The sequence below is a fragment of the Pituophis catenifer genome, unplaced genomic scaffold (genome assembly GCF_029215685.1).
Source record: "Pituophis catenifer annectens isolate HBS135680 unplaced genomic scaffold, rPitCat1.0.hap2 SCAF_4, whole genome shotgun sequence".
In the NCBI taxonomy this organism is placed as follows: Eukaryota; Metazoa; Chordata; class Lepidosauria; order Squamata; family Colubridae; genus Pituophis; species Pituophis catenifer.
In genome coordinates this window covers 56363090-56385149 of record NW_027256884.1, presented here as the reverse complement: position 1 = coordinate 56385149, position 22060 = coordinate 56363090, and the positions used below count along the sequence as shown (strand labels likewise).

General features: G+C 35.4%; 1 protein-coding gene across 2 annotated transcripts; it reads right to left on the bottom strand.

The window, feature by feature from the left end:
- Window positions 1–4112: 4112 nt before the first annotated feature.
- ZFX (zinc finger protein X-linked) lies at window positions 4113–22058 on the bottom strand. 2 transcript variants are annotated; one of them, XR_011600415.1, is made up of 9 exons: window positions 21979–22058; window positions 19959–20047; window positions 18078–18644; window positions 14275–14418; window positions 13378–13521; window positions 13160–13294; window positions 12017–12154; window positions 7348–7512; window positions 4113–4470 (listed from the first exon to the last, which is right to left on the bottom strand). XR_011600415.1 is itself a non-coding variant. In XM_070944098.1 (8 exons), exons 2-8 carry the CDS (start codon window positions 20017–20019, stop codon window positions 10119–10121), a joined length of 2376 nt encoding a protein of 791 aa, XP_070800199.1. In that variant the 5' UTR covers window positions 20020–20047; window positions 21979–22058; the 3' UTR covers window positions 9376–10118. The 2 variants fall into 2 exon arrangements, 1 of the variants encoding a protein (XP_070800199.1); XM_070944098.1 differs by lacking the exons at window positions 4113–4470; window positions 7348–7512 and adding an exon at window positions 9376–11305.
- Window positions 22059–22060: the final 2 nt, after the last annotated feature.

Sequence of the window (22060 nt, the reverse complement as noted above, 5' to 3'; positions counted from 1 at the left end):
CTACCAGAGAAAATTAGTAAAGAAAATGTATACTTGATTATATATATAATAACTGCAGCAATAATAATATTTGCACAAAGATGGAAAGCAGAGAAAATCCCTTTAGAAGGGGAAGTAATTAGAAAAAATTTGGACTGCGCAGAGATGAACAGATTAACTTTAATGATTAAAGAGAAAGAAGATATGGAATATTTTAAGATATGGGGGAAATTTTATGATTAGATAGAAAAGAGATAAAGAATCTGATAAGCAAACAGGAGAAAGTTACATTAAATATATGTATTTTGGGGAAAATATTGAAATAGAGAAATGGGATTTATTAAGGAAGAAATAAGGAGTAACAAAAAGAAGAAGTCATCAAAGAAACACCGAGATGACGCATGGAAGGACTGATGTATTATATGTTTGTTTATCTTAAAAAAAATAAAAAACTTTATATATATATATATGTTTAAAAAAAGAACCTGACCAGGGGGTTCATCCAGCTGACACACTCCAGGATCGCCACCCCTGTATTGTTTAATAAAAAAAAGATAGATCAATGCATTTGTGCATTGAGTTTAGGGGCATAAATGGGGTGTGTGTGGAAAATATGTTCCTGCTATCCCTGATGAAGGACATGTTGGCCCACCTGGCTAGGGACAAAATCTTCACTAAACTGGACTTATGGAAGGTGTACTATAAGGTTTGCATAAGGGACGAGGACGAGTGGAAAACTGCTTCAACTGCCCCCTGGGGAGCTACCAGTTTAACATGCTGCCATTTGGGTTGCAAGGGGCCCCTGCGGTGTTCATGCAGCTGATCAACGAGATGCTGCCTGAGCACCTGTACAATGGCATGTTGGTGTATTTGAATGATATTCTAGTATATACTGAAACAATGGACGAATATATCCAACTAGTACGGCAGGTGTTGGAAAAATTACTCACGGCACATTTGTATGTAAAACTGTCCAAGTGCAAGTTCCACCAGATACGGTTGGACTATTTGGGGTACTGGATATCTGGTACAGGGGTGGAGATGGATCCTGCAAAAGTGAAAGCTGTCCTGGAATGGCAGACACCTAGGACGCGTAAGCAGTTGCAGAGTTTCCTGGGATTCGTGAACTTCTATAGACAGTGCATCCCCTCATTTGCCCAGGTAGCTCTGCCAATCACCAACTTACTAAAGACCAAATCGCTGTGACAAGCCCTGTCCCAATTAACCCCTCCAGTGGATCATGGAGTGCCAGTGGGCCTTTTTTTTTTTTTTGAAAAAAAAGTTTTTTATTATTTTTTTAAAACATAAACATAAAACATATATTTTCCAAAATGAAGCATTGATCCGGTCACAGATTAATATAAATCACTAACAAATCTTAATTTTCAATTAACACAACTTAATATTTTATTCAGTTATTTCCCTCAATTCTATTTATCTATGCCATTATCCCCAAAAATCCGTTACTTAAATCTTAATTCTTAACCAAATATCATTCCATTTTTCTCTTTCTTTTGCTTAGATGGATACATTTTCAAAATATGAATCATTACAATTGTTATAAGCATTCAAAAAATATTTAATTCCAACATAAACATTTTCTTTTTACTATTAAACTCTACATTATCGTCTTTGTTTCTGTTATTAAATCCAGTTTATTCATTTCATTTTTACTTTTAATCTCAACATACTCCTCCTTATTTTGGCTATCCTACCTCATTTTTCTTTGTTGTTAAACCAATCATTTTTATTTCTTGGCTGTTAAACACAGCATAACCACTTTTATTTTTGGCTATTGAACACAGCATATTCATTTTTTTTTTTGGCTGTTGCACAGCATAGCCATTTTTATTTTTTGGCTGTTAAACACAGCATAGTCATTTTTGTTTTTTGGCTGTTACACAGCATATCTATTTTTGTTTTTTGGCTGTTAAACACAGCATATCCATTTTGTTTTTTGGCTGTTAAACACAGCATAACCATAGTTAGTTTAACTATTAATCCTACATAATCCTTTCTTTGTTGTTTCCATCCATCTATACATTGCTTATTTCCAGTTAATCATATTTATCCTTATCCTTTATCATAACACTTTAACATTGAGACATGGTTCTTACTTAAAACGTATCTTTGAATATATTTATAAATCTCTTTTAACTTGCTTAATTCTCTTGTATTTCTATAAAAACCTCCTTTTTATTATTACTATCCACCTATACATTATTTTATTTTTAATCACATTGTTTTAATCTTTTTTCTTTTTCCAGTCGTGTATATCTTATTTCTTCATTTCCTCGCTTGCTAACGTATATTTCCTTCCATTTTCAAAATCATCAAATTTGTCCTCCATATGTCATATTAAATCTTTCTCTTATTTTTATTATGGATAAAATGCATCCTGCGCTAAATCCTTCTTTTATTCCTGCGCCAGTTGTTATTGTTGTTTCAATTATAGTTGTTCCATTATAGTTTCCTTTTCTTTTTACCAAAGTCAAGCTGCCTGCAGACAAGAAACAAAACCTCCTCCACAAATCCCATGACTGGTTATCTGTAAAGTTCAAAATTTTCCATGACAAAGACAAGTTGCCATGTTCCTTTTTAGATCAGAAGGTGTCCCTCTACAATCCACATTTTTCATTAGTCATGTGAGTATCCATTTTATTGCAATTATGTAACAGTCCAATTTGTTTACTCTTCTCTCTCTCTCTCTTTTTTTAAAATATCAAGTCTTCTTTTTTAAAATCCAATTCAAATTTTAAGGTATCCAGTCTTTTCACCATATCTCGATATTTAATTCCATTAGTTCTTTTCAAGAGTTAGTTGTTTATCGGGTCTTTGTCACTTTAAAGTTGCATTTTAAATTTTCCAAAGCCCCTTTGTTATTCAGCCGCTATTTTATGGCTTGGGGTCTTATAGATAGTATTGCTCTAGGTGTTGTTAAAAGCCTGGGTTGGTTGTCACTCACCCGGCTTCAAAGAGCTCCATTTCAATCCACTTTCCTCCAGCACATCTCTTAGCCCACTTGTCACAGCTTTGTGGCAGCCACCATGGCTGCTGCTCCCCGCCGCCGACTCATAGAGGATTCCCTCTGACCTCCAAGGAACTTGCCTTCTTGCCTCTTGGTCTTCCGAGGTGTCCCTCCTTTTCCCCTGTCCCTGCAGGACGGTTCTGGTCCGAAGACCATCGGCGGCGGTTCAGCAGCCAGGGTTTTTGTGGCGCTCATCAGAGCCCGCTATTTCCCCAACTGTCTCACCACGATGCCAAACCAGAAGTCACTAGTGGGCCTTTGAAACTCTGAAGGCCCCGTTTGCCCAGGAGCCGATCCTCAGACACCCAGATCCCAACCAGCCCTTTGTCATCCAGGCTGATGCAAGCAACATAGCCATCCTAGCTGTCCTTTTGCAGCACAACAACAAAGGCAAGTTGCAACCATGCTCATATACCTCCAGGAAGCTCATTGATGCAGAATGAGCGATTTGGGAGAAGGAAGCATTCACAGTTTTTAACTCACAGGGAGGGATTATCATGAAAGGGGATTAAACTACATTCCTAGTGTACTGTGAACACACTCACTTTCACATGCAACAAACTTTTTTTGTGCAGAGTATATCTTGGCATGGAGAATTTATTTCAGTCTAATAGTTTAGCCACAGGTAAACTATCTGTGTGATAACAAGACCTAAAAGGAGCTAGCTAATAGATGAATGGCAAATAATCAGTTAACATATTCTTTGCTTTCACATATCACAGGAAAGGAAATTTGATGCTGATTCGCCAACATATATAGTGTAAATTGGTCAATTTCCTGAGGAGTGGGCAAGGGAGGCTTATATCTAGTATAAGGTGTCCATCTCTCCCCTCTTAATGTGGTAGATGAAAATATAAAATAATAAAAATGGAGTTTCAGTTCATTTTGGTGCCTTATGGAGAGTTGGGAAACAACACCTGAATGAAAGATGGAAGTCACAACCATACTAAATTGTTTTGTCAAATTGGTGCTTGTAAGAGTCTGATTGGAATAAGTGGTTTAGCACTGTGGCACAAAATAAGGGCTTGACTTGGAAGGAAAGTTCCCTTCTGGGAAAGTGGAGGTCATATCATATTCCCCTTCAATTAACACTCATGACACAAGGTTACATATTACCTTTAATTGAGCCAACTTGCAAGCAACAGTTTGCATTTGTGATTTCTTTATTATATTTACTAAACTGGGGAATTCTGGTTTCTTCCAAGAACAAATTGAGTATTCTTCTGGTTTGTTCTGAGTCTAAACCAATTCTCTCCAATCTATGTCTCTTTCAGAATGAATTTCCACTCTTAGCAATGGCATGCTGACTGGGAAGTTGTGAGAGTCAAAGTCAAGATATTTAGAGATTGGGGAATGCAGAGCTAACAAACAGCAGATGAAACTTTTCAAGTTTGTCAGTTATATTCTTCACCGAAGGAGTTGATGTGTATGAGAAAGAGACCATTCTGACAAATTCTGGCATTCTGTGGTATGAAAATACAAAAGCAATTTGTTAATGACTACAAACATGTTTGTTGTTGATGTATGAATTGACTTTTCTTTCAGTTGACCATTTTCTTACTGAGCTAAACCATTATTTTCTTCTTTTCTGTATAAATTGATTTTTTTCATAAATTCAATCATTTATTGCTTTTTAAAAAATATAAATATTCATGTTAAGGTCAGGGTGGTTGCCATCTGCCTAGAAATGGTAGTGCAAAGTATTCCTATGGGTAGGGGGGATTTTCCAGGAATTAAAAGTCATATGCACAGAGCTCCAGAATTTCTGGGAAGCTGGGCTCAACATAAAGCCTGTTACTGTACAATATTGCAATAGAATCAAAATATAGCTCAGTTGTAAAAGGATCATGGGTATAAAGCCAGCCTAGGAATGTCACAGAAGTATTATGTGGATATACCTTAATACGAAGCATGGGATAAATCCAGTGAAAAGAAATTCACTCCCTTAATGATTCCCAACTTTAATCTGATTTTTGGAGCCTATTGTGATCTGGAGCTCTGTTATCGGTTGCAGAGGCCTTTCCCAAAGGACCTCTGATGGCGAAATGGAGGCTGGGGGTGACGCATGTGTCAATCCGAACCTTGTTTCTCAGCTGCAGAGGCCTTTCTGGAATGCCTCCGATGGCAAAATGAGGCCGGAGGGCACTGCACGCATCAATCTGGAGCTTGTTTCTTGGCTGCAGAAGCCATTCCTGAAGGCCTCTGACAGTGAAATGAAGGCCGGGGGTGAGACGTGCAAGCAGTGGCAAGTGGCCATAGAAGAAGTGGACCGGCAAGGCAAAACAGGTGTCAGGTGTGCAAGGCCTGGTAAGGCAACTCCACTCCTCCATCCCCACCCTAGCTTAATTTTTACCCGTGCACCTTGCCCCACCCTGTGCATCCTGTAGTGGGCGGGGTCTTAACTAGAGCTTATTTTGGGGATAGGCTTATATTGGACACATATAAAAATCAGGCTAGAGGTTACTTTTGGGCTAGGTCGTATTTTTGGGAAAACACGGTACTATATTTTTAAGCATGAATTTTAGGAATAGGTTATAAGCACGGAAAAACAAAATTAGCAGCTTATCTATTCTTATTTTGAAACTACTGCATGGAATTAGGGAACAGAATTTTGTTCCTCTTATAAAACTGACTGATGAACAAACCTTCTCAAAAGATTTCTATAGCATTCATAGCACAATATATAACCAGAATAATCGCAAGTAACATTATCTGCAAATATTATAGATGAATGTTGCAGATTAAAAAATAAATAAATTCTAAAAATAAAAAGGGCAGGAAAAATACAATTGTTTCTTGATTGGATAATGCAATTATTTTTTTAAAGTACTAGCTTTTACATGAAAACAGTCTTTTCTAAACTGTGAGCAAAAATGTCCAAAAGAAGAGGCAGAATTAAATATTGGCCATTCAGATTTACTTGAAAATCAGGCTGCTTCACAATTATGAAAGGATGTATGTGTTTATCATAAAAAAATGAGCAGAAGGTCCATAACAAAATGCACAAACTGAAAAGGGTACTGTCTTCCTTGATGTGTGGACAGTCATTTGCATCAGTATTGTTAACAAGGAATGCTGCCTGTCGGTACAGGGATGAAGCTAAGCACTTCTTATTTGAGGAGGGCAGAAATAGATGTCATTCTCAGTCTATGCCTAGCCTTGATAAGTTATTTTCTTAACTCTGTATCAAACATAGTTCTCTGCTGGAATAAGCAGGGTGGTCCAATATGCCTGCTGCATTTCATTATGTCGTATGCAGTGCCTGCATTCCAGTTAGCTGGTGCATGCTCTGGAGTGCCCTTACTTAGTTGTACTGGGCTGCTGGATCATCTACCAGGAAAGGTTACATCTATTTTTAATGTGTTTTTTTCCAGATTCAATGAAATGCTCAACTTCTTTGTTCCTATAACATTGAAATCTCTTTATACTCTTCCACACTTTGAAAAAGTTTAATAACTTCCACATTTTTGTTCCACAGTTCAGAGAGATAGATGCATTCAGACATTAGTGAACTGAGCTTGATAGTTTCAAATTCATAACAAATGTTAGAATTAAATATTAAATTCCAGCCCCCATTACTATAGCACTAAAGCATTAACTTTTCTTTCCTGGCAAACCTTTCCATTTATGTTTATTCTTTAGGAAATACATCACTGTATTGAACTTCCTTCAGGTCTTATACACCATTGCCATCTATTGGTAAGACGCAGAGTATAAAAATCTAATAGACTGTATTTAAATATCTGATGGTTGTCTCTTGCCTTTTAGTAATATTTTGTTCTTTTCACATCTCCTTTTAAAGTTGAAAAATTATCATTCATATTAGTTTGACCATCAATTCCAATTACTATACAGTTTAATATAAAGGCATATGAACAAGATCTCCTCTTTCCATGACCATAACAAATGAGAACAGGACAGAGGAACAGACAGCCAAGTTATCTCTTTCAATTGCCAGCTTTTACTTATCCGACACATAAATCTGTCTGAGTCTTTTGAAGCCAGATTCACTTATCAGGAATGACTTGATGCCAGCCAGTGTGACCCCAAAGCAGGTAGAGGCCTGCAGACTTTTTTCTCAAGTTGAACTTGGAGTCCACTCGTAAGAGATTGTTGGATCTTAAAGCTGACCCAAATCCTTCTAGTGTGCTGCTATAGAACTTGTTAGTGTACCCTTCCTAGGCCCCTAAAGTAGCTTGGATGAATTGAAGCCTGCTTCACCTTTGCAGCTGGATGAGAATCAGAGAAAGCAGTAGTGTAGTAATAGTTCTATGAGAGGCCCAGTTTGTAAAACACAGTTCCTCTTATATTTAATTTTGACCAATAGAACATATACTCACCTTTTTGTAAAGAGGAGTGAGCCAAGATATCAGCTATTGTTCCCAGCAGCAGAATCATTTTCATTACACACAGACACAATTCATTTCACACAAGGGAAGGAATTGACTCAATCCAAACAGGAGTAGCTTGTGGGGCCATCAGCTTCATTGTATGAGCATGGTTTCCTGAAGAAAGGAAGGTTTCCAGGTTCACTTTCAGGCATTTCTCAGTACTCCATGGAAGTAATTACACTACTGAATTTTAAAATTGTATTGCTAACGTAGTGTGAAGTATTGTTGAAAACAGTGATGTAGCAAATGAAACATATAATTAACAGGAAAATAATTTGATTTTTATTTTTTCACATTATCAAGTACACATTACGTCACACATCCCTATATATGAGTCTATGTAATTTGTTTTTTAATTTTTACATAGTGTACAAGAGGGAAGGACATCAAGTACTTAACAAGCATTTTACAGAACAATTATTTATATTACATCCTTTTAATGTACCATTTTAAAACATGAAACTTCAACATCAATTTTATAGCGTTTGCTAATCAAATAAAACTAGTTTATAACTAATGTCAGTACATTAACAATAACTAGTTTTCATTTGCTTTTTATACAGGCACATTGTGCAAAATCCACTCAACTGATAAATTCTTAATTGCTTTTTCTACATTGCCAAAATTATGCTTCAATGTATGTATTTATGTTTCCAGGTGGTATTAGTGAAATAGGAAGTAGCCAAATTTCTTATGTCTGAAATTTTTAAAAAATATTCCAGTATGGTAATACTTCTGGTAATACCTCTGAATATGACAAAAGTTAATAGATCTTAATAGCTTGAAAATTATTTGTGTGCAAAGGAATCTATGTAGGACTTCAATAAAAAAAATGAGACACCTATATTCCATGGATAACTGCTGGATCTTGAGAACACTTGCTTTAATAAACTGAGGTGCTTTTAGACCTCAACCCTGCAATACTTATCACCACAATGCAAAAGCTTTAAATGGTTCCATACAATTTCACATGTTCCACTTAATTTATGTCAGTATAATGTGCACACTGTAGCTGTGTGATTTAGAACTCAAGAGCTTGCTCGACAGTAATAATTTTTACCAATATTTTCTAAGAATTTGGTGAACATGCAACAGTTCATACACATTAAAAAGTCAGAAACAAACATAATTCCACAGATATCTTACAAGTCATACAAAGTAAGATGTTAACATTAGGCTTTTTTGTTTGCATCACAACTATTTGTGTTAGAATTCTAATTTTATATTAAAATGAATCACCCAGGGAATATCGAACTATGTGAAGGAATGCACGTACACACATTATAATCTCTGACAATGTAATATATGGTATAATGATGACTTGGAATCCTTATGTCTGATGAAAGGAGGGAGGAGACATGGGAAAGCATGAGGCAAAACTGCTTAAACTTTTGTTCACTTTCAATACATTTAATTCTTGACATTGAATTTGACATTGAATTCTAGGAACCAAAGTTAGGGAGGGACAGATGAGAAAAAACAAGCTCAGAGAACATAGTCAGAATATCACATTTTTAAAAATTAGCTTTGATTTCACTTGAAATGTGAAATGTTTTATTCATCAAGTTTCCAGTATGCTTTATTATAAACTAATTAAACATTTACTGTGAAACAGACTGAAGCAGCTTTAACTTTGCAATAATTTTAAAGCATACAGTGGTCATTCAACATATATCCATAAGTGTATAAATGGACAGAAATAATGGGATAATTAAAAAGTTACTGCTTAATAGCCATAGGCATGAAGGTCTAATTCCTTCCTCCTGAAATTATTTTGGTAAGGAAAATTCTGTGTCCCTAAAAGAATAAAAAAGAAACATTTTTAAACTGGAAGAAAATTAATTCTTTCTTTAAAATGACCTGCTTTTATTATTTATTTCTTCACCTGTTCTCCCTCCAGATGGTTTATCTTTGAAAGCTGTCCAAAGATCCAGGTAGATAAAAATGAGACCAAACCAAAAATTCCATACAGTTAGAGTCTTGTAATAAAACTGCATTTAATTTGGAATAAACCTAGCAACAGTCAATTGAATATCTGTTGTCAACAACTGAAACAATATGTTTCAAAAATACAATTACATTTGCAATACAGAACAAAAAAGCAGAGAAGCAGATAATGAATACTTAATGAACAAGTGCCTCAAGTTTTTCTTTAAAATTCACCCTATTGAAAATAAATGCTCCCAGCAACCAATGTATTTCTTACATTATGGAAGTATTCAATACTATAAAGAAATAACTTCAGTATTGGAAAAAAGTTAAATAACCACTCAAATGAATAGCATGTAGTAAGTTCCTTAAATACCAATGGGACAATCAAGTGGATCCTATTGTACAATGCAGTATTTTGATGTTAATTCTGCTCTGATTTTTGAGCAGCCCTCTATATAACATCTTTGAGCAAATTAGAAATTTAATTTATGTTAAAACTGAATTGGCATGGAGAATTAATGTAATTGAAAAATTCAGTATAAGACAAAGTTTACTTTATTAAATGCAACTTTATTGTTGCCATCTTTCCTTTTATTAAACAAACGAAAGATAATTCAGAACACACTAATGAACAAAATATATAAAAGTCAACTAGAAGCAATATTCCTATCTGTATACAGCACTAAATCAAATGCACAGTATTTCATTTGTAAGATCCGCTTTAAAATACAATGACTGCCTAAAAAGCAAATCTTTTATACCCTTCCCAAATCCCTGTCTTTAAATCTTCATGGTAACCCAATGTCTTTATGATGCCGCAGAATGTGTTGATTCTTCTCTGAAGGCCTTCGAAAGCCTTTTTTACAGAATTCACAACGGTGAGGATAGTCTTTTGTATGAATGGAAATAACATGCCGCTTGAAACCTGAGGCATCTGTAGTGCTATATTCACAGTACTCACACTGATAAACTTTTCTACCACTGTGTGTTTTCATGTGTTTTTTGAGTTCCATTTGCAGTTTGAATCCTTTCTTACACCGCTTGCATCTGAACGGAAGATCTTTTGTGTGAACTGAGAGAATATGACGACTCAGAACAAATGGATCTGCAATTTTAAAGTCACAATGTCTGCACTGGTGCAGCTTTTTCCCTTTGTGCACTGCAACATGTTTTTTCAGTTCTGAAGGCCTATGAAAGCCTTTATCACACATGTCACACTTGTGGGGATAGTCCTTTGTGTGAACGGAAATTATATGTCTTTTTAAATCACTTGAGTTTGAGCTTTTGTGATCACAGTGCAAACACTGGTGTGTTTTGCTTTCTTGATGCATAAGAATGTGCTGTTGCAGCTCTTTGGTATCAGAAAATATTTGAAAACAAATGTCACACTTGAATGGCATTTCTTTACTATGCCTAGTCTTTACATGAGTTTTCAGATTAGAAGAGTCAGCAGATCTATACTCACAATATTGGCATTGATAGGGCTTTTCACCAGTATGGATTCGCATGTGTTTCTTGAGCTCTGATGGATGCCGAAATCCTTTTCCACATTCCACGCAAATATGAGGAAAGTTTTTGCTGTGTACAGCTAGAAGGTGACGATTCAGTAATCCCTGTTCTGCTGTTTCATACTCACAGAATTTGCACTTGTGCATTTTGTTTGCTGCTTTGTCCCTGTGCACCATCTTATGTGTAAATAAAGCTCCTGCATGAGAGAAACTTTTCCCACATTCATCACATTCAATTAGTTTCTCAGTCTTGGTAGTAAGCTTGTGGTTCTCAAGGTGATTATGCAGACTTAACTTTTTATTTGTAGTGTAATCACAATCAGTGCATCGATATTTTTTCTTAGCAAGAAGGTGCTCTGGGTGATTTTTCATGTGTCTTTTCAAGAAACCTCGGGATTTAAATTTCTTTCCACAAATCATACAAGGGTAGACAGTCAAAGGATGACCATCAGGCCCAATAATTATGGCTGCATAAAAAAAGAAAAAATAATAAAAATGGCATCTACCAAATACCTCTCAAGCACTAGCATAATTGCACAGAAATTATACATTTTAAGTTCCTATTAGTTTTAGTAGCAGAATTAAGCACATGCTTAAGCTTCACATTGAAATACATAGGACACTAATATTCTGAACACTGCTGGAATTGCAAATAAAGTTCAGATCAATTAATTGTCTATTAATTACAATGGTATGTCAGCTTTCTCCCTCAAAATTAAAAATCTTCCAACAGAAATATGGCTTACAGAATTTCAATAATTGGAAGCAATGTCAACAGCCAACATATCACTTAGACAAATTAACCCTGTGGAAAGGAATATCTTGACATGTCAGCAATTGCAACATCTGCATTCTCTCAAAGGAATCTTGTGGGAATAGATATATTTTCAAGAAATGACTCATATCTGGCATGTTTCAAGATAATATTCTCCAAAAGAACATATACACATGTGCCTTTGTGTACTGATGCAAAACATCCATCAAGACTGAAGTTGAAGATAGTATGTTACTTTTAAATGAGAAATCAGTCTACCAGTCTACAACCTCAATAAAGCAACAATATTACATAAAACTCCCACCAGGAATGCGTATAGGTAGATGGCTGTGCTTTTAAAAATGCTAATGGAGAATGCATTTCCATTTCCAATTCTATTTTCAAGCAAACAGAAGCTGAGTACCTGTTTGATATTGTCTGGATTCCAGTCTTCTCCTTTTCTTTGGTTTTTGTTTTGTTAGCCTTTCAAGACCAGAAGACTCATCTATGTGCAAGAGGGCACTTGCAGTTCCATTTCGGTTTTCAACTGCATCATTATTTCCTAGTGTGGATCAGAATTTAGCATCCTAAGGATTAGTCCACATACTATCTCTGAATATGATTTTTATACTTTTAAAAGGCAAGTGTGAATAATCAGCTCTTGGTGTTAATAAATATATTTGGATATCTTTGTAGTTAACAGTAAGCAAGATTTGGATTTAAAAAACCAAGCCTTCTTCTATTCAGTGAATTATTCACGTGTAGCTTTTTGCCAATATATATCTATATCTTTCTCACTGTCCTCACTGACCATGGAAAAAGCCTCAAGTATTATACATACATATTCATAGCATGAATTTAATCACATCATGACGAACACACAGGTAGAAAGAATGCTGTAGAAGATAGATGCTCTTGGCAAACAGACACCATAGAATCCAATTACCAGAGTCTATTTTTCCAAGGCCACTGGAAAATGCATGTAAATATTGTAGCCATATGGCTGATTGTAAGTCAACTAGCAACCCTCCACCCTTATGGGAGGAGAGTATAAAAGTATCTCCCACATTGATGCTGTAAAAGAAATGGACCGAGGCTGGAAGTTCCGATGAAAAAAAAATAAGTATAATTAACATGACAAAAATCTAAATTTTATAGGAGGCCTGTAAACTTCGTTTTTACTTATCTGATTCAAAATATTGAATAAAATTAACAAATGCCAAGATTTGAAAAAACTCTCCTCTCTAAGGTTGAATAAATTATCTATTTTTGCAGAATTCTTTAAAAAAAGAGATACATTGTTTTTTTATTTTTACTATTCTAACTATAATAGAAATATAAGAGTTGATTTCTTATTACAATTTTCTTCTTAATTCCTGTACAGTTTCAAATAAACCATAAATCATTTCCATCAAGAATCAAATAATATATATGTACTCTTATACGTAAATCCTGGCAGAAATACTGAACACCATCCCAGAAAGATTATTTTAAGTTTCTGAATACAGAAGACCAGAAACCAATATCCTTACTAGGTAATCTTTAATTTTTGGGAGTAATGACCTACCATAAGCTGCTGCCCAAGCTATTGGCATAAAGCTTTTGATTTCACTGTCATCAATTTGCTGTTCATGAGTCGCTGCTGCATCTTCCTCTCCTACTATCACTTCCATATAGACTTCATCAGCAATTTCAGCAACATCTAATAGAAGAAACATGTTATAAGTTTTGTATATTTTTTAAAACTTTTAAAATCTTTAACCCAAATGAAGGTCACATACTTACTTAAATCTTCATCTTCATGCTGAGAATCATTTACTGTCATATAGACCATTTTTTCTCTTGGAATGCGAACAGTGCTATTTTGATTAATTAAAGTTTCACCATGGTCATTTTCAGATTCACTTTCCACAATGTCTACTGTGCCTCCTATGTTAAAAAGAATTATCAACATTATTTGTAAGAAAATGCTTCTATTACACTATGGTTCAAATTCAAGAAACTGAAAAAAAATATAGTAACACAATTTTTTAAAAGGTGTGAGAATTCTGTCAACTAGACTTTTGGAAAGAACTGAGTAAAACAAGAGGGATATTATGAAATCCTATTGAAATATAAGCTTCATTATATTAATTTAGTAAATGTGTATAAAATCATAGACTAAGTACATAGTTTGTATTTTTACAAAGGGAGATAACCAAAGTTTATTAGTAGATTTTTATCCCACCTTTACACACACACACGCACACACACACACACACAGTATGCCTGCTTTTTAATTTTCCCCACAACAACCCTGTAAGGTCATTTGGGGTGACAGATTGACTGGTCTAACGTCACTCAGTCTGCTTTCATGCATAAGAGACGCATAGGCCAGAACCTTAACAAAGCTGCCTCTATATATGAATAATACATTAATAATAATAATAATAATAATAATAATAATAATAATAATAATAATTGTGATGCATTTTTTAATGTTCAGTTGACTGAGTTTCATGTTTAATGAATAAAGTAAATAATAATAAAATAAAATAAAATAAAAAGTGCAGTTATTAGGAATGCCATTCATAGGGTGTTTCAGGGTTCTTTTCGCTTTTAGTATGACAAATTCTCAGAATATTTCTTGAGATCTCCAAGCACCAAAATATTAATTTTTTCTTTCATTTAAGAAAACCTCACCTATGTCATCTTCTCCAGGATCAGCTTTGAAAATGTAGACTTTGATGACTTCTGGGCAAATGCCATCCATTTTACATGGATCACTTTCTGACTCAGATTTAAGGTCAACAGAATTGTCAGCTTCTGTTTTGACAGCATCATCCACTACAAGAAAATCAATAATATCATCACAACAACATTCTTCTAACATAAATTATAAGCATTTCTTATGTGAATAGAATAGAATATTACTTTATTATGGTCATCGACCAGCAATAGACATGTGTTTATACATTAAAACCCAAAGGGACATCAATTATTTGCCAAGCATTCTATTTATTTGCACATATACTTTAATTTATTTCCATGGTATACTATTATTTTTCCCTTTAACTCCATATTCCTACAAAACACTCTGTAACTAAATCTTATTTATTTTATTAAACACCTTCTTTAAATCAACAAATATAAAAATAAACTTTCTTCCTCATGTTCATATATTTTTCAATACCCATTAAACAGAAATCTGATGTGTATCCAACCTGCTCAGCAAAATGCTTGCTAAATTTTTCAGTCTTCCCTTATTTTGAGTTTTATCCCAAATTATTGCATAACTTTTATTTTTAAATTCCAATTAAAAGAATTCTTGTTTAACTTCTTCAATCCCCAAACTGTTTTTATTTTAAATCTGTCTAAATTTTCTGTTTTTTAATCATAACCATTTCTTGTATTTTATTACATTTTTTGCAATTGTCATCCGGTGTTTCACCTCACAATTTCACAATCCTTTCGTGTACTTCTCATTATATAATTCTTCACTTAATTCCTTCCATTTTTTCCCAAGACATTTCCACATTTTTCCTGATTTCCACTTTCCATTCATTCTATTGTGAAATAAATTCATTTTCTAATACTTTACAAGCAAGCTTTGTACTTTTTGCTATCATTCTATTTTCCCTTGTTCCTCTTCTTCCCAAGATTCACTACTCATGCTATTAATGCTCATGCTACTTATGCTCAAACTCATGCTACAGATGCTAACCCCAACCCCAACCCTAACCCTAATAGTCTGCTCCTCATTCAATACTTCTCATCATTTTTGTATTCTTCACTAAGCCTCTCAATGTTTCACCATGAACTATCTATCAATCAATCCTTTGAATAGGTATGCATGAATGATCATGCTTATCTTGTTTCTACCATCCATTCATGTCTCTTAATAGAATTTTTCACCCCTCAATTGCATTAATTTTAAATGTTAGTTATTCCATTATCACAATTCACTGAAGCTATGCATTCTATATTTGGCCATTTCATATAATTTGTCCCATCAATTTCCATATGGTTGTCACTTTGCAATAATGCATTGCAGTTACATTGGGAATGATTTTAAACAGCTGAGAAAGACACCATCAGCAAAGTCCTCCACAATCTCACATATTACAGGAATAAATTAAATTTCCATCACAGTCAACAAAATAAGTGTCTACAGTATGTCAGATTGGATATTTAGTATTTCTATGTAAAAGAAATACTGAATTTGAAAAGCATGTTTTCATATTACTTTGCAATACTCTTAAAGAAAGACCAGACTACACAAATAGTATAAAACATTGACAACTTTCTGATAAGGCTCTAAGAAAAAGATTAATACTGTGAGAAACTTTCACCTAGCACAATACTAACAGGCATTCCCATCAAATCATAAGAAATATAGATTTATAATTTCCACAAGAAAAATAGTAAAGTATATTTTTAGGAAATAAGGATTATAACACGCTCATGCATAATAAGAGTGTAGCAGTCTGCATATTATTAAGAAAAAAAGGCAAATCAATTCTTAAGAGGATATAGAGAAGTCCACACATCATCTACTGTTGGTTACCTGCTATCACATTATGAAAGATTACTCCTAGATTTCTAGTGTATAATGTGGCCTTGATAATGATGCAGGAATACTTCCTTTGTCTAGGGCTGTATTTTTCAACAACTTTAGATATTATTGCAATTCTGCATCTGCAAACAATAGTACTACAGTACTAAAGGCAACGAAGCACATCATCACTATCCTGAAAAAACATTGAACTCAGCAATAAATTGTAATCTCATGGAACAGCAAATCAAGAGTTTGGGACTTAAGAAATAGACTGCAACACGTTGCCTGTTAATCACAGATACTAATAAATTTCTTTGCAAGATCTGTATTTGTTAGAAATATTAGACACAATTACAGTGTACACATTTATAAAAAGTAGTTCTCAATTTAGTTCTTTTTTTCCTATTCCAGTTACAGGTAGTCCTCCACTTACAACCATTCGTTTAGTGACCATTCAAAGTTACAATACTGAAAAAGCAACTTATGACCTTTTTTCACACAACCATTGCGGGATCACCATAGGCATGTGATTAAAATTCAGACACTTGGCAATTGGCCTGTATTTATGACATTTGCAGTGTCTTGGGCTCATATGATCCCCTTTTGCAACCTTCTGAGAAGCAAAATCAATTTGGAAGCCTGAGTCACTTAACAATCACATTACTAACTTCAACAACTGTAGTGTTTCACTTAACAACTGTGGCAAGAAAGGTCGTAAAATAGGGCAAAATTCACTTAACAACTGTCTTGCTTAGCAATGGAAATTTTGGACTCAATTGTGGTTGTAAATTGTGGATTACCTGTATAGTTCACCCTTCCACTTTATTCTTCTTTTGCTAACATATTCACTACGCATCTACTGTTCATCACTGGTTTTTTTAAAAAAAAACAAAAATCAATATTTCTTCAATCCTTTAACTGTTGCCAGTTAGCTCTCCATCCTGTATTTCTGCTGGCAACCATTCGAACAGAGAAATGTATTTATTTAATATAGCCCTATAAGGATTCTTAAACAACTGCATCTTAAACCTAAAATTATTGAAATACAAGAATAGAGTAAAATAATATATAAACTTTATTCATTATAAATATGGAAGAATGGAAAATAAAACAAAAATAACAGCATTTACATATAAGGATTATCCACAGAAAGCTCTGGATTTCCAGTAGGAATTAAATAATGTAAGAATGGATACCTTGCAAATTTGGGAAGAAGAGCATTCCAGATACTATGAATAAGTGTAAAGTAGTAGTCTATCAATCTCGACAACATATAGTAACCCTATGATCTTAATAATAACAAGTGTCAAGTGACGGATTTTGCACATTAGTTCAAGGCTTGCAGCCCAATGATCAAATAATGATAGGTGATTGATGCAGGGCATTTTAATAGTAAAAAAAGTAAAGGTAAGTTTCCCTATCCAGTCATGTCTGACTCTAGGAGGCAGAGCTCATTTCTACTTCCTAGCCCAAGGAGCCATCGTTGTCCAAAGATGCTACAGTGGTCATGGGGCTGACATGAGTATATGCTGAGGTGCACCAAACACTGTTACCATCCCACTAAAGTGGTACTAATCCCAAATGGGAATGTTCACTGCAAAATCTTTTTTAAAAAATAATGTTAAAGTCATAGGTATGGATACTGATGCTAATTTTATTATCTTAACTTTAAATTATTTATTTTTTAACAACAAAATTGTTCTTGTTATCAAACAAATTATTTTTATATTAGGCCACCAGAAGCTAATTCAATTATTATGTAGAATGGTGATAGTGTTAAAATGTGTTCGTTACATTCCTGATACATGAAATGTCAGGATCTAAAATTGTCTACATGTTGTATTGATTAACACTGCAAAAATCCAAGAACAAAATCAGTGGGATAGCCTGGATGAAAAATTCTCTAGTTTAAACTGCAGTCCTTAAAATAGTTTACCCAGACACTTACAGGAAATCATCAGGTAGTCTTCACAGTTGTTTTTTTCAATATTATGCTCCACAGATATTCCACTGGCATCAATTACAGCTTCAGAAGCACAGTCTGCCACTAAGACTTCTGAAACTACATCTTCTCCAAGGGAATCTGTGACAATTTCTGCTTCTACAACATTATTATGGTCATGAATATGTTCCGTATGTTCAATTTCAGGTACGTGTATTGATTCATTTGTGAGTACATGTTCAGGTATTGCCACTGCTGAAGCTGTAATTTCAGATGCTAAAACATCTTCTGGAACACTGCAGTGTGACAGAGACACTTCTTCAGTGACATCAGTGTCCAGCACTGGTTCAGGAATAATAACAGTTTGAGATACATCTGTATCTTCCATGATATCTGGACACTGAACATCTTCTATAACAACGTCCTCAATGACATCTTGAATTACTACAGAATCTGGATCATCAGGGACAAAATTATGTACAGCTATATCAGAATCTTCTACATCTGATACATATACAGTTTCCTGTATTTCGACAACAATTTCATCTCCGTTCAAATGCGTTTCATCAGCTCCTGGAATATATAAATTATAATCAGTCCTATACTATCATAAATCTTTTGATTATGATATAGCAATGATATCTCTAACTTATTTACCAGACCAGAAAAAAAATTGATCTGAAGGGCTTTACTCGTCTTCATCCATTTATCAGGTGCAAATCATGGAAGTCATATACAGGTAGTCCTCAATTTATGACCATAATGAGGCCAAAACCTCTATTGCTAAGTAAGACAGTTAAGTTAGTTTTGCCCCATTTTATGACCTTTCTTGCCATTGTTGTTAAGTGAATCAGTGCAGTTGTTAAGTTAGTAATATGACTGTAAAGTGAATCTGGCTTCCCCATTGACTCTGCTTCTCAGAAGATTGCAAAAGATGATCACATGACCCTGAGACACTGCAACCATCATAAATATGAGACAATTGCCAATCATCTGAATTTTGATCAGGTGACTGTGGGGATGCTGCAATGGCTGTAAGTATGAAAAATGGTTATAACTTTTTCAGTGCTGTTGTAACTTCAAATGGTCATTAAATGAAAGATTGTAAGTCAAGGACTACCTGTATTCTATATAATTTGCTTCCTACTTGCTAGTAACTAGCAATATTTCCACAATATAATTTAGTGTGATAGAAGATAAAAAACTATTTTAAAAGCTATAAAAGGTTATTGATAACCTATTTTTCGATCAGTTTTCACAAACATTTCATAATCTGTCTTCCCACATAGCTAGTAAGTTATCTTGCCTTTATTAAAAAAAACTGGTACACAATAATCATATGTAAATCAGTGGTGGGATTCAAATATTTTTACTGTCGGTTCTGTGGACGTGGCTTGGTAGGTGTGGCATGGCTTGGTGGGCGTGATAAGGGAAGAATATTGTAAAATCTCCATTCCCACTCGTCCAGGAGAAGGATACTGTAAAATCTCCATTCCCTCCCCAGTCCAAGGGAAGGTTACTGCAAAATCCCCATTTATTCCTGATCAGCTGGGACTTGGGTGGCTGAGAATAGATGGGGGCGGGGCTAGTCAGAGGTAGTATTTACCAATTCTCCGAATTACTTAAAATTTCCGCTACTGGTTCTCCAGAACTGGTCAGAACCTGCTGAATACCACCTCTGATGTAAATATTTGAAACATATAATATTCCTTATATTTTTCAGCCTCAAAATAGATTATTAACTATTCTAAAATAGTTCTAAATTAGTTTAACTATTAAATAAATTAGATCCAGACTTGGGTAATAAAAGTAATCTGGATTCATTACTAAAGACCCAATAGTTATCGAGTTTAGGAAAAGAAGCTTATATATTATTTTCTTACATACCTGTTGGATCAAAAAACGCATGTGGGTCATGTGGCTGTAGTTCAAGCCCATCCTCATCCATGGCCTTTAAATCTCATCAGTCACAATGTCTATAAAATTAAAACAAATGTGTTTTTTATAAACTTTTAATAAGTGTCCCAGACTAGCACATAGCATATATATTGCAATCAAGCCTGCATTGGGGAAAAAATTGTCACATCCTTGAGACTTGAACGTTTTGCCCCATTCTTGAGTAAGCATAAAAAGAATGGCTAATATGTTGATGTCCCTTCCTTGCCTCCTATAGCAATGGGAGAATTCACTTGTACCAGAGCAAAATATATATACCTTCTTTGTAACACTTCGTGCTTTTCTCCCTATGCACGAACATCATGGCATTTTCTGTTAGACTATAATATTTTGATATAATCTGAATCAAATACTGCAAGTACTAACTGTATTTTTCCAATTTCATCCATTTTAATATCTAAAGCTTCTGGATAATTAAAAGCTTTTTATTTGCTTGACTGGCATTGTTGAGTCTTGAATGCAGTATACTAAAATGTATTAATATAGTATCTGGCGTACATTCCTGCTTCCATTCATTTCACAAGTATAAAAAAAGTTTTCCTGCTTATGCATTCGCATCTGTTGAAATAAGCATTCCCATAAATACATTCTACATCTTTGCTTTCCTGCCTAAATTGTGTAGAAATCTTGACTAATATTTTCTTTTCTAGTGCAAGTTAGTATTCTTCGCATCAACCCCTATTACTCAGAAGTTATTGTCTATCACATTTGTTTTTCAGATGCTTGTTTACTGACTGCAATGTGTCGTTTCAAAACAATAAAATGGTCACTTTTGAGGGGTTTTTAAATCTATAATAATCCAATTTACCTACTTCACATATCACACCAACAGGAAAAAAAAACCTCTAGGCTGTTTTTCAATCTCTATAATTCAAATTATAAATTATTAACCATCCTATGGTAGTATTTATGTAACACTTGATGATTACTAATATTAAAATATCAAATGAGCAACAGAGGCCACAGGATTTATGACACCTAATTACTAATAAATTTATCAGCACATAGGCTTTCCTTGACTACTTTCTCTGCACATGTGTGCACTTGGAAGCTTGTTTCTGGTGGGATTTTGAATTTAATTCTGGTGCTTCAGCTGTGGCACCACTATGCTCCCTTATAACAGGCTTGCTCCCTCAAGCCTGTCATGCAAACAGCTTTTCTTAATTAATGAAACTGACCCAGACTATTATTTTCCAAGGTATCTGTTGCCACTGGTTGGTGGTTCATGGTTAGGTTATTTTTTGCGGAAAGACAGAACCATCTGGACAAAACCGAGCACCTGGAGCTGCAAGCAGCTCTTCCTGTATCAACATAACGGAGAGGGGGAGCTATGTGAATAATCACTCGTGTTCCGTCGGTCATTGTCTGATATTCAGGGCTAGGAGGCAAAGCAATAATAGACAGAAAATGCCTCTGCACCCGCTGGATATTACGTGAAAGGGAAGAATGTGGAGGGACTAAATTATGCAGGGCTCGGGAGTAGCCGAGCAGGACAACTGGGCATAAGAAAGGGAGGGAGAGGGGAGGGGCAACCTTCCCCCACAGGCGCCGTCTCCGCCCTGCCCTGCCCGCCTGTAATGGGGACTGTCTGGGGCCAGAAGCGATTAATTCAAGATGGCGTCCGGCACTCTTCCTCAGCCTCCCTTGCTGCCGCCATCTTGTCCCCCCCCCCCAGCAGCGATCCCTCCGTTTCAGGCCTGGTCCCACTGTCCTCCAAGAATGTTTGACCCCCATTCCTCGTGCAACCTACAACAGCCCACCGCTTTTCTCTCTCTGGAAGCTGAGCTACAGCTGCCTGACCCCCCCCTGCAAGGCTTCCGGCCCGTTCCTGCAACAAGGAATGCTGCGCGGCCTAGCTGCGGCCTTCTTGGGGCCTGTACCGAAGCAGGCGCCGAGGCCTGGTTCCACGCAGGGGTAAGGGCCTAGGTCAGGCCTGTCCCATACTGCTTACCAGGCGGGGCGGTGCGGCGGGCTCTGGGAGGCCTTTCTCCGCGTAGTTGGGCCGATCTCGGTGGTAGTGTCGCGGCGGCGGG

Coding starts and splice junctions, on each gene's coding strand:
- ZFX (XM_070944098.1), bottom strand. CDS start 20,019: ATGGATGAGGATGGGCTTGAACTACAGCCACATGACCCACATGCGTTT. Junction 18,645..19,958: donor TGCGTTTTTTGATCCAACAG/GTATGTAAGAAA, acceptor TATATATTCCAG/GAGCTGATGAAACGCATTTG. Junction 12,155..13,159: donor AGCTTGGGCAGCAGCTTATG/GTAGGTCATTAC, acceptor GATCCACACTAG/GAAATAATGATGCAGTTGAA.